General features: G+C 39.5%; 1 protein-coding gene across 1 annotated transcript in view; it reads right to left on the bottom strand.

Annotated features, from left to right (window-relative positions):
- Nucleotides 1-13663, bottom strand: part of B3GLCT (beta 3-glucosyltransferase) — a 117473-nt gene that overhangs the window by 17975 nt on the left and 85835 nt on the right. Inside the window, exon 15 of the mRNA XM_068526504.1 lies at nucleotides 7448-7567. Within this exon, the coding sequence (XP_068382605.1) occupies nucleotides 7448-7567 (120 nt within the window). The remainder of the gene's footprint in view (nucleotides 1-7447; nucleotides 7568-13663) is intronic.

The following is a 13663-nucleotide window of genomic DNA, read 5'->3' as shown; positions in this document are numbered from 1 at the left end:
ACTACAATGAGGTATCACCTCACTCCTGTTAGAATGGGCATCATCAGAAAATCTACAAACAACAAATGCTGGAGAGGGTGTGGAGAAAAGGGAACCCTCTTGCACTGTTGGTGGAATGTAAATTGATACAGCCACTATGGAGAACAATATGGAGGTTCCTTAAAAAACTAAAAATAGAATTACCATATGACCCAGCAATCCCACTACTGGGCATATACCCAGAGAAAACCGTAATTCAAAAAGACACATGCACCCGAATGTTCATTGCAGCACTATTTACAATAGCCAGGTCATGGAAGCAACCTAAATGCCCATCAACAGACGAATGGATAAAGAAGTTGTGGTACATATATACAATGGAATATTACTCAGCCATAAAAAGGAACGAAATTGAGTCATTTGTTGAGAAGTGGATGGATCTAGAGACTGTCATACAGAGTGAAGTAAGTCATAAAGAGAAAAACAAATATCGTATATTAATGCATGTATATGGAACCTAGAAAAATGGTACAGATGAGCCGGTTTGCAGGGCAGAAGTTGAGACACAGATGTAGAGAATGGACATATGGACACCAAGGGGGGAAAACTGCGGTGGGGTGGGGATGGTGGTGTGCTGAACTGGGCGATTGGGATTGACATGTATACACTGATGTGTATAAAATTGATGCCTAATAAGAACCTGCAGTATAAAGAAACAAACAAACAAAACAACTAATACTAAACTTTCATTGGGTTATTTGTATGGAAATATGTTAATATAAATGTTTCAGACATTACATGAAATTTCTAAAAATCTTGTATTTGTATGGAAATATGTATGGAAATATGTTAATATAAATGTTTCAGACATTATATGAAATTTCTAAAAATCTTGTATTTGTATGGAAATATGTATGGAAATATGTTAATATAAATGTTTCAGACATTACATGAAATTTCTGAAAATCTTATATGTTCTGGTATAATGTTATAAGTAATAATCCTAGTTATTCCTTTAAAATGTATATCTCAAAAATAACTAATTTTCTTGTCAACTGCATTATTATGAACTTTCATCAAATCTTTAACAGTGGTCATTTTTAAGTCTTTTGTCATTTACAGACAGTTCTGGGTGTACTCTGATGCTTTTGCAAATATGTTCCTATAAAAGGCTTTCATCTTCAAGAAATTCATGGAAAAGACTCTGACAAGTACAGGTTTCTGGTAACTGACTGTACTGCTGAACTGAATGAATAAGCATTTTCAGAACTCTAACGAAAAACTGATGAACTCATAAAAGTGCTAACAAAAGATCAAGATGAAAAAAAAAATTAATTACATGGGACTGAGTGAACTGATGAGGATGAGTATAATTTTTGTGACTTTCTGTCTGAATTGAAAAAAAAAAAAATCCCACAAGGACTCAGAGGCAAAGAATATAGAAATCAATTTTCACTGCAAAGTAAAGGAGCTGTTACAGTGGAGGATTACTGGACTGAATGTCAATATTATGACATAGTATGAGTGTGTTTCATGTTTGGTAATTGCAATCATTGTTGCTTTTGTTGTGGTCATCCATGTACAATGCTTGGTGTCAGTCTATTTATCTCTTGTAAAAATAAAATACAGTGTGTGTGTGTGTGTGTGTGTGTGTGTGTGTGTGTGTGTGTGTGTGTGAAAAATAAATAAATAAATAAAGAGGATTCAAAGAAATGGAAAGATATCCCATGCTCTTGGATTGGAAGAATATTGTTAAAATGGCAATACTACCCAAAGCAATCAACAGATTTAATGCAATCCCTATCAAATTACCCATGACATTTTTCACAGAACTAGAACAAATAATCCAAAAATTTACATAAAACCAAAAAAAAGAAAGAAAAAGAAAAAACCCCGAATTGCCAAAGCAATCCTGAGGGGGAGAAAAACAAACCAGGAGGTATAACTCTCCCAGGCTTCAGACAGTACTACAAAGCTACAGTAATCAAAACAGTGTGGTATTGGTACAAAAACAGACATACGGATCAATGGAACAGAATAGAGAGCCCAGAAATAAACCCACACACCTACAGTCAATTAATCTTCAACAAAGGAGACAAGAATATAAAATGGGAAAAACATATGAAAATGTGTTTCCCAGTCTCTTCAGCAAGTGGTGCTGGGAAAGTTGGACAGCTGCATGTAAATCAATGAAGTTATTAGAACACACCCTCACACCATGCACACAAAAAAAACAAACCTCAAAATGGCTTAAAGACTTAAAACATAAGACATGACACCATAAAACTCCTAGAAGAAAACATAGGCAAAATATTTTCTGACATAAATCGCACCAGTGTTTTCTTAGGTCAGTCTCCAAAGGCAATAGAAATAAAAGCAAAAATAAACAAATGAGACCTAATCAAACTTACAAGCTTTTGCACAACAAAGGAAACTATAAAAAAAAAATGAAAAGACAACCTATGGAATGGGAGAAAATATTTGCAAATGACGTAACCAACAAGGGCTTAATCTCCAAAATATACAAACAGCTCACACAACTCAACAACAAAAAAACAACCCAATCGAAAAATGGGCAGAAGACCTTAATAGACATTTCTCCAAAGAAGATACAGATGGCCAGTAGGCACAGGAGAAGATGCTCAACATCACTAATTATTAGAGAAATGCAAATCAAAACTACAATGGGGGCTTCCCTGGTGGCGCAGTGGTTGAGAATCCACCTGCCAATGCAGGGGACATGGGTTCCAGCCCTGGTCTGGGAAGATCCCACATGCCACAGAGCAACTGGGCCCGTGAGCCACAACTACTGAGCCTGCGCGTCTGGAGCCCGTGCTCTGCAACAAGAGAGGCTGCAACAGTGAGAGGCCAGCGCACCGCGATGAAGAGTGGCCCCCACTTGCTGCAACTAGAGAAAGCCCTTGCACAGAAACGAAGACCCAACACAGCCAAAAATAAATAAATAAGTAAAATTTAAACTGTTGATTCATTAAAAAAAAAAAAAAAAAATTACAATGAGGTACCACCTCACACCGTTCAGAATGGCCATCATTAAAAAGTCTACAAATAACAAATGCTGGAGAGGGTGTGGAGAAAAGGGAACCCTCTTACAATGTTGGTGTGAATGTAAGTTGGTGTAGCCACTATGGAAAACAGTATGGAGGTTCCTCAGAAACCTAAAAATAGAGTTACCATATGACCCAGCAGTCCCACTCCTGGGCATATACCCAGACAAAACTATAATTCAAAAAGATGCATGCACCCCTATGTTCATAGCAGCACTATTCACAATAGCCAAGACATGTAAACAACTAAAATGTCCATCGACAGATGAATGGATAAAGAAGATGTGGTACATATATACAATGGAATACTACTCAGCCATAAAAAAAACAAAATAATGCCATTTGTAGCAACATGAATGCAACTAGAGGTTATCATACTAAGTGAAGTCAGAAAAAGAAAAATACCGTTTGATATCACTTATATGTGGAATCTAAAATATGGAACAAATGAACCTATCTACAGAACAGAAACAGACATAGAGAGCAGACTTGTGTTTGCCAAGGGGGCGGGGGGCGGGAGAGGGATGGAGTGGGAGTTTGGGATTAGCAGATGCAAACTATTACATTTAGAATGGCTAAACAACAAGGTCCTCCTGTATAGCACAGGAACTATATCCAGTCTCCTGGGATAAACCATAATGGAAACGAATATAAAACAAGAATGTATATATGTGTACAGCTGAGTCACTTTGCTGTACAGCAGAAATTAGCACAACACTGTAAATCAACTATACATCAATTAAAAAATAAAATTAGAGTCTGTCATACAGAGTGAAGTAAGTCAGAAAGAGAAAAACAAATATAGTATGCTAACACATATATATGGAATCTAAGGGAAAATAAAGGTCATGAAGAATCTAGTGGCAAGACGGGAATAAAGACACAGACCTCCTAGAGAATGGACTTGAGGATATGGGGAGGGGGAGGGGTAAGATGTGACAGGGTGAGAGAGTGGCATAGACACATATATACACTACCAAATGTAAAATAGATAGCTAGTGGGAAGCAACCGCATAGCACAGGGAGATCAGCTCGGTGCTTTGTGACCACCTAGAGGGGTGGGATAGGGAGGGTGGGAGGGAGGGAGATGCAAGAGGAAAGAGATATGGGAACATATGTATATGTATAACTGATTCACTTTGTTATAAAGCAGAAACTAAAACACCATTGTAAAGCAATTATACTCCAATAAAGATGTTTAAAAAAAAATTAAATTAAAAGAATGTTAGTAAAAAACATGTTGAAAGGCTGTAAGACTAATAATATGACTTCCTTTAATATACAATATACTAATTTTAAAAATAAGAAAAACTGAAATGAGAGGCAGGGATTTGCCCAAGGGAACACCTGCAAATCAAGAATAGCCATGCAGCGTAGCAACAAACACACACACACACACACCATGTACAGAAGATAAACTGCATCGTCAGAAACGGGCCTGCACCCAGACTCCTAGCAGATGAACACAGGTCACGGCTGTCTCTTTGGGCAACACTGCCAGAGCCTCTTCATCCTGACCACAGCTTCCTACCCAAATGTATGTAAGGAAGTATTTTCAAAAAAGAAAATAGTTATTGAACTAGTTGCCTCCAAATACCCAAACTTTCAAGAAGTAAGCAACAAAGCGGAAAACGGACACTTGGATTCAAATAGTACAAAGGTCTCGTTTTCCAAACAATACAGAGTACCTACACATAAATTCCTGGAGTCCACACTCCTGGGTTAGCTCTGATAAGTGGGGCTTAAGAGGGGTGATTGAAGGCAATGGTTTTCAAAAACTTATTTGACTATAACACAGTGAGAAAAAAAGAAACACAGTTCATATTGCAACCAATTATGTTTTGTGTATGTGTATAAAAACTGGAAAAATATCACATAACAATAATACTCTTACTACATGTGATGTACATGATATATCTGTTATTCTATTCCATTCTGTATTTCATTATTTTTAAATGATGGTATGATCCATTAATTGGTTTTACCATCCATTAGTTGATCCTGACTTGCTGATAAAAAAAAAAGCTGATTCTTAAGCTAGATCACCGGAAAAGTCTCTTGTAATATTAGAGAAACTATTATGTCTGCAGCTTTTATCAATGGTAGATATAAGACAATCTCATGAAGAATGTTTCTGCATCTTTGTAAAGTGCTACTAAGAACAGAATATTACACTGGTCAATGTTATAGTTATGTAAAGATTAGTACCAGTGTTCATGCATCTGTTTATTCATTTATCCCTTGTATCCTGTAAAAAATGAGTCCCCATGCTAGGAAGGGGGAATGGAATGGGAAGTGAGACTCAGGTGCTGCCTTCAAATAATTCATAATCTGGGTGGAAAACAGAAAAGTAAATAGGCAATTAAATGATAATGGTTTGTATAACATGCTATGAAAGTATATTAGAAAGGCAACAAACCCAGATTTCAGGGGCTGGACTAGGCTGAAGGCTCCAGGAATAAGTAACTGATAGTGCTGTCAAGTCCAAACGCAGGAGGAGGACGGGCCAGGTGACAGGCAGAAGGCTGGGGTGAGGGGCAGTGCTGTGTACAGACCAGCAGACGCCATATCTGAGCGGAGGAGTTAAAAAAAATAGTGCCTCTCAGGAACAAACAGGTTCAGCACAAATTCTTTTAAGATGAGGGTGCAGATAAATGAGGCTAAGAAGGTAAAACAGCATCTGCCAAGATCACAAGAGGCCTGGTAAGCCTCAGTGAGGAATTTGGACTTATATTCTAACGGCAACGAGAGGTTATAAAAGGATGTGAAAGACTTTCACTCCCCTGGTAACGCAAAGAAAAATTCCGAATAAAATAAAACTCACATTAACCTATGGAACTGTTGAAGAGATGGATGACGTGAAGCCTGGGTGCTTCCAGGGAGGAGCCCTTCCCGGGGGAGCGGCAAGCAGGCAAAGTGGGTCTGGGGGCGGGAAGGCGGAAGGAGAGACCCGCTAGAGGCTTTAGCTCCACGGTCTCAGGAGCACCCGGGAGGCTGGGAATTAGGCCAACAAGAGGTGGTTAAAATTGAGGCCTGATCCAGATCAACGCGACTCTGGTTGAAATCTGAACGATTATCTCCTAGTCAGATGACAAGAGTAGGAAAGAGTTCGCACCACAATCAATGGGAAGGCAGCGCAGGCCCCCGAGCAGGGGAGCGGGAGGACCAGGTGCTTTCGGGGAGTCTGTGTGACTGCAGCGCGGAGCGGAGGAGGACGAAGGGCAGGGAGACCAGAAGGCTGTGGTTTTTCCTTCCGGGTTCGAAGTATTAACACCTTCCTGCTACAAAATACATAACCCCTGGTACCAAGAACAGGGCCCTTTACAAAAGGGGGAAGCTCTGGCTTAATGGGCACCAGCACCTCACCCAGGAAACTAATGCATCACCATAAGCCTGCAAAGAGCTGGAACCTTTTTTTTAATGAGGATGAGCTCAATACGCCTTGGCTTTACGCTTTAGTGTCTTCTCAAAGGCCTCTGTGGACCTCTGTCTCCTATGGCTAATGGAGGATCAACATTAGCAATGGATCAACAAAGACCAGTACTCCTGCCCAGGCCTGATCTTCACTAGGAAAGGGCCACCTCCATAACCATGTTGCAGTCACCACTGAATGGGCCAGAGCAAACCAGGACACCTGGAATATGACCCTGCAGTAGTAGTCCTGCAGCAGGAATGGTTCTCATCTAGGAGATCCCAAAGTAAGAATATAAAGTCCTAGCCTTCAGAAGTCTATAATCCAGTGCCTAGAATGGTGCCCAGCACATAGTGGACATTCAACAAAAACCTGCTGAATAAATTTAAATTACTATAGTGGATAACAAGATTCTCCCTAAATACCCCAATAGCAAAGACTATAGAAATAATAGAACAGACTAACTGCTCAATTGATTTACTTACATAAATCAAATCAAAAATCTTTCCCCATAAGAGATTAGGCAGATGCTTATTTAAAAGCACTGATTTTTAACTGTTATTTAAACCCTATAAATCCCACACAAATATCACTTAATTGCTTAAGTCTAAACTTCTATACCACTCTTTTCCCAAATGTGATTTATAAGCACCGGGTAATTAAAAAGTCTAATGACTTATTTTCTGAAATTAAAATCTATATCCAAAATTTTTTGCATTTAGACTATCAAAACTAACTGGCTGCCTAGAAGCACTCACGACTAAAGGGACATTTCTACCAAGTTCCCTGACATACATTTATATACTGTCTCTTCAAGGAGTAAAATATTCTTCACTGTGGGTTCTTGTTAATGTTCACTTTCCTATTACAGTAGCAGCTCCCACTGACAGAGCACCTGCATATCAGCGTAGATCCCACGGCCACAGACCCATCTCTGCATCCTGGAAACGGAAGTGTAACGTTGTGCGTATCTGCAGAAAGCCATAGTTACCCTCCTCCTCCTGTGACGTAGCTGTAGCCGCCGGTGCCCAGGCCATAGCCGTAACGCTCTCCCAGAAACACGGGTTCACTGGCATCGTAACAGCTCAGTAGGTGCTGGAGCCTGGAGATGCTAAGATTCCCAAGGGAACAGAAGCGATAATCACGTAATTCAAATGTGTTTTCAGAGTAAATATTTCATGGTTCTTACAGCCCACTGGTCATATTATGCAATACTACATGGAAGTCATTTAGAGATGAAATTCAAGAGACTTACAGAAGAAAGATTTTTTTAAAAAAGAAAAAAAAAACTGAACACTGTGCATTACTGGAAACAGGAGAAACTGAGAAACAAGGGCCCCCTCTCCAGTTTTAGCAAAGCCCCTGGCGGGCGTGGCTGCCTTGTTCGGGTGGGCAGGGTGGCAGGTGTCCTAGCTCACTTCTACCGGTCCTGCTCCCCACTGAGCGTGAACTGATCATCACACCTTTTCAGGTGGACTTGGTATTTTAAAAAATTCTTCATGGCTAAAAAAGGAACTTTTGAAGTACAGATGAGGTCCATGTCAGGCAGGCAGCCAGCAGGTAGGGAAGAGAATGTGTGAGCAGCAGAGCTTTCCAGGAAACCTTCAGGTTACGATGCACCACTGTGCTTACGCTCTCAAATGCGGCTTCCCTAATCTACGCTCTTTTGTGTCTATTTGTTTATACCTCTGGCCCCTATGCTTCTTTGTCGTGTGTCTTGCAAAGGGCCTTGAGAATACCCATGAGCTGCTCAGAAGGATGCCAGCAACTATGGCTGCTGTAAGGATGAGAAAAAAAGATTTCATAGGAAAATAAAACCTATAAATACTTTTTTTTAAGTGGAGACAAAGGTTGATGTTAAGAAAGGCTAGTTTTCCCATGTTTTAAGAACTTCTGTCACTTACAAATGCCTTGTAAAGTCCTTCTACTGTTTCTTCTAATTTAGAGGTTTTCAGGTCATACACACCAAATCCTAGCTTCCCTCATGATATTAATCAGCGTGCCTCGAAAAAAGTTTCTCCGTGGCCGACTTTGGATTAAATATGTTTTATGCACGAAGTAAATTTCAGTGTTTCTCACGCCCGTGACGCGTGAGCATCATGCGTCTGTCTCTAGGAGCTCGCTCTATCAAACATCTCTCTCAATTAGTAATCGTGAACTCTTTTCTCAAGAGCAACATTCACATCTAGGACACTGCTGCTGTAGCGTCTCATTTTTCCTGTCTATGAGAGGTACAGCAAGGGCCGTCTTTTCCATCTGTGCTTATGCATCTTACACCCAGCTAAGAAAGCTGACGCTGAAAGAGAAAACAAATCTGATGTATGAAAAAAAATCTCTTACAAGTGCGGTGCTCAGAGTCTACAAGTTGACTGATCAGGTTTGTATCTGCCTAAAGGTCAAGGGCTCTGATAATGGTGACAGTTTCTAAGAGGCCAGAAAGTGTTTGAAAACTACTCTATTTTTGACACAGAAGTTAAACATTCTAGGCTCCTAGTTTGGAATCAGTATTCAGGAAGTCATCTAATAAATACCTCTGCAGTGGAAAGCAAGGAAGGGTGTGGACACCTAGTAAATCACCATTCGGTCATGGAGAGACAAAGATCTCTAAGGGAAATCGCAGCCTTTGCTTAGTAAAAAGCTCCCCAAAAGCTCAAAGCCCCTTCTAGCAAATGCGTGAAGAAATGAGAAGTATTTCCCTTCTTCCTGCATATTGTAAAATTATCAATTAAACCATAAACCCTCAATTTCTGAGGTTAAAATAACTAGGATTTAACATCTCATCTGGGTTTCTTTTCCTAGTAACATTAACCGTTTCCGTATTTGCAAGATCATACTAAAGCTGAAGAAGCATAAACTGAGCCTGACAACTATTACATAACTTCATATTTGGTAAAAACTGGAAATGTGGCTAAAGCAGGCAGATCTCCAAGTTCAATCCAAGGGAATTGGCTACCGAACCAGGAAAAGAACTTCATTTAACAATCTGTTACCATTTCAGGCAACCTGAGGCACAGAAATGAATAGAAACAGTATGGAAATGTTCAAGTGCAATCAAAATTGTATTAATACATTTTAGTGTTTTATCATTCTCACTCAATTTCTCTCTCTATATATACACACACACACACATATCTGTATTATGCCCCTTCCCCCAAACACATCAATGTGTGTATTCTCAGAACAGTGAAAGTTAGCCACCTCAGAAACTCTACCGCTGACACAATAAGTTTCTTAAAAAGTTAACGCACCTATTATATGTCCCAACCATTCTGCTCCTCAGTATTTCGCCGAGATAAATGAAAGCAGATGACTATACAAACACATGTACACAAAGGTTCACAGCAGCCTTAACTATAATCCAGAACTATGAACAGTGACACAGCGCTTGTATCTAAGCTAACACCCATTTTCCAATTTTATCGACTGACCCAATAACATTCTTTATAGCAATTTTTCCCTCCAATACAGGATGGAGCCCAGGATCCTGTACTGCATTTATTTATTATTCACTTTATTGTCCTTTAATCTGGAACAGTTCTCAGCTTTTTGTCTTTCATGACATTGGTATTTTAAAATAATAAATGCCCACACACCCCCCTTTTTAATAGATTGATCCTCATCTTGGGTTCGTCTGATGTTTCCTCATAATAAAGCAAGGTTACGCATTCCCAGGTGCAGTATTATATAAGTGATGTTGTCTGGCATGTGGTGTCCACCTGTCCTCCAATGGGAGTATCTATTTTGATCACACGGCGCTGCCTGTGTCTCCCCTGGACACTTACAATTTTCCCTTTGCTATTTCTCAGTCTCCAGGCAGACACTTTAACAACCAGCAAATATCCTGGTCCTCATCAAAATTCACCCCAAGTTTAGCATCCGTTAATGATTCTCGCCTGAATCCATCTTTACTATGATGGTTACAAAGAGATGACTTTTCCAGCTCCATCATCACTCCACATTTATCAGTCAGAACTCCTCGTTATCCTGCTAGCTAGAGCCCGCCTGTTACCGACTGAATTATGCCCCCAACCAAAATATTCATATATTGAAGCCTTAATCTGGGATCTGACTGTATTTGGAGATGGGGTCTATAAGGAGGTAATTAAGGTTAAATGAGGTCATAACGGGACCCTGCTGTGACAGATTTAGTGTCTTTATAAGAAGATACACCAGAGAGCGCTCTCTCCATGGCACACAAAGAAGAGGTCACGTGAGCACACACCAGGAGAAGATGCCTCAGAAACCTCCCATGCCAGCACCTTGATCTTGGACTTCTCCAGCCTCCAAAACCGTGAGAAATAAATTTGTGTTGTTTAAGCCACCCAGTCTGTGATATTTTGTTATGGTGCCTGATCTGCCTCATTTACTTACTTATCTATTTCTTTCTTTATTATAAGCATGAACTCCCTGATTCCTAATTTTAATGGTTGATAATCCATTATCGTCCTTAATCATACTGATGCTCTTGTCCCAGATTCTGCCAAAGAGAACCTTTCCAAGCTCACTTCTGTGTCCTCTGGACATGCACTTTTTTTTCTAAGCACTTCCTTACTCTCTGGTATAAAAAAGAATGTTCCAAATATCTTCTTGTATCTTCCTTGCCTCAGCCTTAAAATCAGTGATTTCTCTGAGACTGGTTCCTTTTAGTAGAAAAGTAGCAATATTAGTTCTGATCATTAGTTGCTCAGGGCTACTGGGGTATCTTTGCTTCTAGTCTTCTTTGGTGGGAAGGACTAGGAAGATGTATGTGTGTGGGTGTGGGCGTGCACACACACACACACACACACACACACTTTAGAAATCATGAGTCTCACAGAAATTATGAATTCTTGCAGATTTCTCCACTCCCAATCTTCCAGCCCTACCTTAGGCCTCTTCCTTGACCTGGCCCATCCCATCTCCTCCCACAGTGAGCACCACGGTTCCCAACCAACGCTGTTACCACTTACTCACCTACTCAGCCCTACAGTGTACCTAAAATACCTTCAGAGCTGCTTCACCCACACGGCGACTGAAAACTCAGGAGTTGTCTGACATCCCCCCCTCCTCCCACCCCTGACTGAAGGTGTGTCTCTAAATTCTGTCTTCAACAGTATTTGCATTAGTTATACTTTCCCTTTAGTGTGATTATGTTTTCATTTGAAATGCAGTTGGGTTCATTTGTTTCAGCTTTCTCCTCATCCTTGTTGATTTTTCTCGTCCTTACAGATTTATTTTATTTTTCAATAGGTAAAATATTAGCATGCTTCCCAAAGTCAAAACTAAACTAAGAGATAAACTCAGCAAAGGGTCACACACACCCCCCACTCCAACTACCCGATCCTCCCATCCACCCCTGTTTGGAAACTACTTCATGGTTTTCTGGCTTATCTGTCCATTTGTCTTTTGTACAGGTACGTCTACATGGGTATGTTTTATTTCCCCTTCTTTCTTCCATACAGGGTAGCAAACTAAATACATTCTTGTGCACTTGGCTTTTTCCATGTAATGGTATCTTCTGGAAATCACTCAATACAATTTGATTTTTTTTTTTTTTTAAAGGAACCAAAATTTTGGTTCATTAGTTTGATCCTCTGCTTTTTTTGACCTCTACCTCATTATTTCTGCATTTATCTTCATTATTATTTTCTTCCTTGTTTTTGGGGGGTTGACTTTGTGATTCTTTTCCTAACTTGTTGAGTTGGGAATTGAATTTTTTATCTTTATTGTTCCCATTGGCTTGGCAAACCTTATCCATCCCTTTATTGTTAGACTTTTTGAATGATTATGTATCTTTCATATAAAGCATAGAGTTGGGGTTTATTTTATGAGCCAATGTGAAAAGTTTGTTCTTTTATTAGGGGAGTTAAACCCATTCACATTTTGTGATATGACTGATGTTTGATTTCAACACTAAAATTATTTTAGGTTTGAATTATTATACATATTATACTATATGTACTGTGTTTCTTTATCTACTAACATTCTGGATATTAGAAAGTTTTCTTTTCCTGGTATTTACCTTCTATTTAACTTTTCATGTCTTACCATGCTTTTTTTTCTTACTTGGTCTGTCAGTTTTACATCAGTATCCTTTGAATTCCATCCATTACCTGTACAATAGGCCATGATCTTATCCTATTGTCCCTTTTCCTTCCTTTTTTTTTTTAAGTTGCAAACTTTCTACTTTGTCAGAACATATAACATTTACACACTGTTATTTACCCATGTCCCCACCCCTGCTGTGATTTTAGTTCTACAGTTAAATACATGAAATGCTCACCATCAGTCGTTTTACCCAGATTTCATCTTAGTTGCATGAACTTCTTTCCCTAATACCAATATATTCCTTAGGAAGGGCATGTGTGTACACTATTCCCTGAGTTTATGTACACTGAGAACCTTTTCTGTAGCCTCAATACCGAAGAACATCTTAACTGCGTATAAAATCTGTGAGTCACAATTTCTTTGTTGAAAATGTTTCTCCACTGTTACCAGATTTCTTATGTTATTTTGAGAAGTCTGAGACCAGTCTATAATCTTCTTGGTCTTTAGATTATTTCATCATTTTGCCTAGAGACTCAGAGGACTTTATGATCAAAATCTAACAGTTTTACTAGGATATGTGAAGAAGCTGATGATCCCAGGTCAGTTTTCCCTGGGACCTACTAGGCCCTTTCAAGATATAAATTAAGGTCTTCTTTTATTTCTGGTAATTTACATATTATTTCTGTTCTTTTGATTTTCGTCCATCAGAGACTCCAATTGTACATGTGTTAGATTTCATTGCTTCCTCCATTTCAAACACAGACATTGTGAATTTTACTTTGTTGGGTGCTAGATGTTTTGTGTTTCTATAAATATTCTTGAGCTTTGTTCTTGGATGCAGGCCAGTTACTTAGAAACAGTTTGGTCTTTGGGGGTCTTGCTTTAGTATTTGTTAGGCATGACCAAAGCACTGCTTAGTCTAGGGTTAGCTATTTCCCACTATTAAAGCAAGACCCTTCTACAAACTCTACCCAATACCTGTGAATCAAGGGTTTTCCAGTCTGGCTGGTGGGAAGAGGTACCATACTCAGCCCTCTGAGAGTGTTGGGCACCACTCCCTCTAATCACTCTGGTTGGTTCTTTCTCCAGCCTCCAGGAGTTTCCTCATACATATGCACTGACTAAACTCTACTGCCTACTTACGGGGCGCCTCCACAGATGTGCAGTGTTCTCTTCCTGT

The sequence above is a fragment of the Eschrichtius robustus genome, chromosome 18 (genome assembly GCF_028021215.1).
Source record: "Eschrichtius robustus isolate mEscRob2 chromosome 18, mEscRob2.pri, whole genome shotgun sequence".
NCBI classification, from domain to species: Eukaryota; Metazoa; Chordata; class Mammalia; order Artiodactyla; family Eschrichtiidae; genus Eschrichtius; species Eschrichtius robustus.
The sequence above is the reverse complement of the archived record's forward strand: the minus strand, read 5'-3'. Positions and strand labels throughout refer to the sequence as shown.